The sequence below is a fragment of the Astatotilapia calliptera genome, chromosome 18 (assembly GCF_900246225.1).
Source record: "Astatotilapia calliptera chromosome 18, fAstCal1.2, whole genome shotgun sequence".
Classification (NCBI taxonomy): Eukaryota; Metazoa; Chordata; class Actinopteri; order Cichliformes; family Cichlidae; genus Astatotilapia; species Astatotilapia calliptera.
In genome coordinates, this window is record NC_039319.1 from 4,516,238 (window position 1) to 4,519,895 (window position 3,658).

The following is a 3,658-nucleotide window of genomic DNA, read 5'->3' on the forward strand; positions in this document are numbered from 1 at the left end:
TTATCTTGCCTGGCTGGGCAGCTCTCCTGGTGCTCAGCACCCCCAAAGCTCTGATCCTAGAATCGCCCCTGAGTAGTGGAGAAGTCCAGTGATATCTGATCAGGTCATTTCTAGTTGAACATGGCAGTGTGAAGACTGATGTGGCTTCTTCTGAGGCTTATCTTCAACCCAAACAATTGTGTGAAATTTTGACTCAATGTTTTATCAAAGCTGCCCAACCTGTGACCCAACAGGATTAGTCAAGCTGTGGAGTGAACTGAAGAACCCAGCACATCATCATCCCAACTCCTGAGTCATGACTTTTGCACCAATATTTGGTCACAATAACCCGATTTACGAACCTACAGCTTTTACACAGAAGTTGATTATGAAAATAACCCAGCATTTTTTAGTGTGTATGAAAAGTTTGGAATAATCTGTAAATGAGACATACAACTTTAACAGTTATAACCAGCATAATCCACTTAACCTGCCAATGAAATAACAGTTACTGACTCATAAACACACGACTCAATCATATGAAACTGCGTGACAGCGGCAATGTTTTGCAATCACCCCCTTACAAATATCCACTGTGGGCTAAGGGCATGGTCACTGAAGCAAAGTTCCTTTGAGTGCACTTGATTATTGTCTCTAGACGTCCTGAGAACAAGTCAGAGGATGAAAATTTAAACACCTCCTGCTATGAACAATAAAGGCATGTGCCCTATATTGTCACACATGAGACAAGAGTATAAGAACTAACTGTCAAAGCAACTTGAAAAACAAACAGGTGACGAAGGAAGAGACGTTATAAATCTCTGTTATTGTTGCTCGGTTTTCTTTTAGGAGCATTTGGAATTTTCTGTTTTGTAACTAAAAATATAAAAAATAAATGGACTACATTTGTTCTCAGCTCAGTTTTGAAAAGTTATTCACTATGTTCTCTCTTTATATGGAGTATTTTAAATACTGAAACAAATAAAAAGATGAATTAATTTCGCAGACTTAGATTATTTTAAAAGACCTTTTAAAACACACTGTTTAAAACTGTTTAAAATGTGAAGCAAGCTCTGTTATAAGAAGTACTAATCACACATCTTTCCTCTTCTTAGAATTAATCATAGCCTGATAATCCTCCCTCCTCTTCCTGCTCTCTGACTCAGCACCTATCTGTCCATATATTTCCTTCTTCCCTCCCCTTCAGGTCTGCACTTTGAACATGGCTGTAATCAACGTGCAGCGACGCAGAAGAGCTAACTCATGTTGTTTAGATAAGAGCTCCGAATGCTTTCAATTATAAGGAAGTGAAACTCACAAAGTCACTGATACTGAGAGGAGAAATGGCGCAGAAAGGAGTTCAGCTGGACCAAGAAACTTTCTCTTGTTCGATCTGTTTGGATCTGCTGAAGGAGCCAGTGACTATTCCCTGTGGACACAACTACTGCATGAACTGTATTAATGGCTTTTGGGATGGAGAGGACGAGAAGAAAATCTACAGCTGCCCTCAGTGCAGACAGACTTTCACAGCGAGGCCTGTCCTGGTGAAAAACACCATGTTAACTATTTTAGTGGAGGAGCTGAAGAAGACTGGACTCCAAGCTGCTCCTGCTGATCACTGCTATGCTGGACCTGAAGATGTGGCCTGTGATTTCTGCACTGGAAGAGAAATGAAAGCTGTGAAATCATGTCTGGTGTGTTTGGTCTCTTACTGTGAGAAACACCTTCAGCCTCATTATGATGTGGCTCCATTAAAGAAACACAAGCTGGTGGAGCCCTCCAAGAAGCTCCAGGAGAACATCTGCTCTCGTCATGATGAGGTGATGAAGATGTTCTGCCGTACTGATCAGCAGAGTATCTGTTATCTCTGCTCTGTGGATGAACATAAAGGCCACGACACAGTCTCAGCTGCAGCAGAAAGGACTGAGAGGCAGAGAGAGCTGGAGGTGAGTCGACAAAACATCCAGCAGAGAATCCAGGACAGAGAGAAAGATGTGAAGCTGCTTCAACAGGAGGTGGAGGCCATCAATCAGTCTGCTGATCAAACAGTGGAGCACAGTGAGAAGATCTTCACTGAGCTGATCCATCTCATCCAGAAAAGAAGCTCTGATGTGAAGCAGCAGATCAGATCCCAGCAGGAAACTGAAGTGAGTCGAGTCAAAGAGCTTCAGGAGAAGCTGGAGCAGGAGATCACTGAGCTGAAGAGGAAAGATGCTGAGCTGAAGCAGCTATTGAAGCAGCTCTCACACACAGAGGATCACATCCAGTTTCTACACAACTACCCCTCACTGTCAGCACTCAGTGAGTCTACAGACTCATCCAGCATCAATATCCGTCCTCTGAGCTACTTTGAGGATGTGACAGCAGCTGTGTCAGAGGTCAGAGATAAACTACAGGACATTCTGAGAGAGGAATGGACAAACATCTCACTGACAGTCACTGAAGTGGATGTTTTACTGTCAGATCCACCAGCAGAGCCAAAGACCAGAGCTGGATTCTTAAAATATTCATGTAAAATCTCCACTGGATCCAAACACAGCACACAAACAGCTGTTATATCAGACGAGAACAGAAAAGTAACATTCATGTATCATCAACAATCCTTTTTGGATCATCCAGACAGATTTACTGGATGGTGGCAGGTCCTGAGTAGAGAGAGCCTGACCGGACGTTGTTACTGGGAGGTGGTGAGGAGAGGGGGAGTTTTTGTAGCAGTTGCATATAGGAATATCAGCAAAGCAGGGACTCGAAATGAATGTGGATTTGGTCGTAATGACAAGTCTTGGGCACTAGATTGTTCCAAAAATAGTTACACATTTTGGCATAACAACACTGAAATTCCCATTTCAGGTCCTTGTTCCTCCAGAGTAGGAGTGTACCTGGATCACAGAGCAGGTATTTTGTCCTTCTACAGTGTCTCTGAAACCATGACTCTCCTCCACAGAGTCCAGACCACATTCACTCAGCCGCTCTACGTTGGGCTTAGACTTTACAACAATTATGGAGATATTGCTGAATTCATTAAACTGAAATAGTGGGTTTAAATCTATATTTTAGTTTCCATTTTATTTTCTCTCCATCATTTCTGCACCGAGATCAGCTGTCTGTCAAACATTATGGGTGGTACTTTGACATCTTCATTTTGTTCTCTTGATGTTTTTGAGTTTTTAAAGGGGATCCTTCCTGTGTTTGTTTGTCCATTGAAGGTACCAGTGATCGATATGAATTTTATTTACACAAATATTTCTCCACCTTTTTTTGTCTTCTACTTCATGGGCTTTAACAGAGAAATTAGCAGAACATTCTTTGTCAAGCAGTTTTTTTTGTCTTTACTTTAGAAAGAAACAAATACATTTATCTGTTTGGTATATTGACACACAGACACACACACACACGTCTATATACACACATACATACACAAAGCTGTGTAAACCAACTATAAATAACTAATCTAAACTTATATACATTAAATACAGAAATGAAATGAGGTGGAATGAATACTACAGAATGTACATAAGGTGCAGCTGCAGTCTGGCAGTGGGAGCAGTGTGACATAATATAATCTGAATGCTTCTTTGCTGATTATATTGTTTTATGGATAAGAGAGGCCCAACTCTGAGTACAGTCTGTGCCAAAAGTACTGACAGGAAACTGCATGCTTTTGCAGAGAACATGAGTT

The 3,658-nt window shown here is 41.4% G+C and overlaps 1 protein-coding gene across 1 annotated transcript; it reads left to right on the top strand.

Moving 5' to 3' along the window:
* The first annotated feature begins 992 nt into the window (after positions 1–992).
* LOC113010238 (tripartite motif-containing protein 16-like) lies at positions 993–3,338 on the top strand. Its single transcript, XM_026149223.1, has one exon. The coding sequence runs from the start codon at positions 1,323–1,325 to the stop codon at positions 3,012–3,014; it is 1,692 nt and encodes a 563-aa protein (XP_026005008.1). The 5' UTR covers positions 993–1,322; the 3' UTR covers positions 3,015–3,338.
* Positions 3,339–3,658: the final 320 nt, after the last annotated feature.

What these genes read in the sequence shown, in the direction of transcription:
- LOC113010238 (XM_026149223.1), top strand. Translation starts at nt 1,323, where the DNA reads ATGGCGCAGAAAGGAGTTCAGCTGGACCAAGAAACTTTCTCTTGTTCG.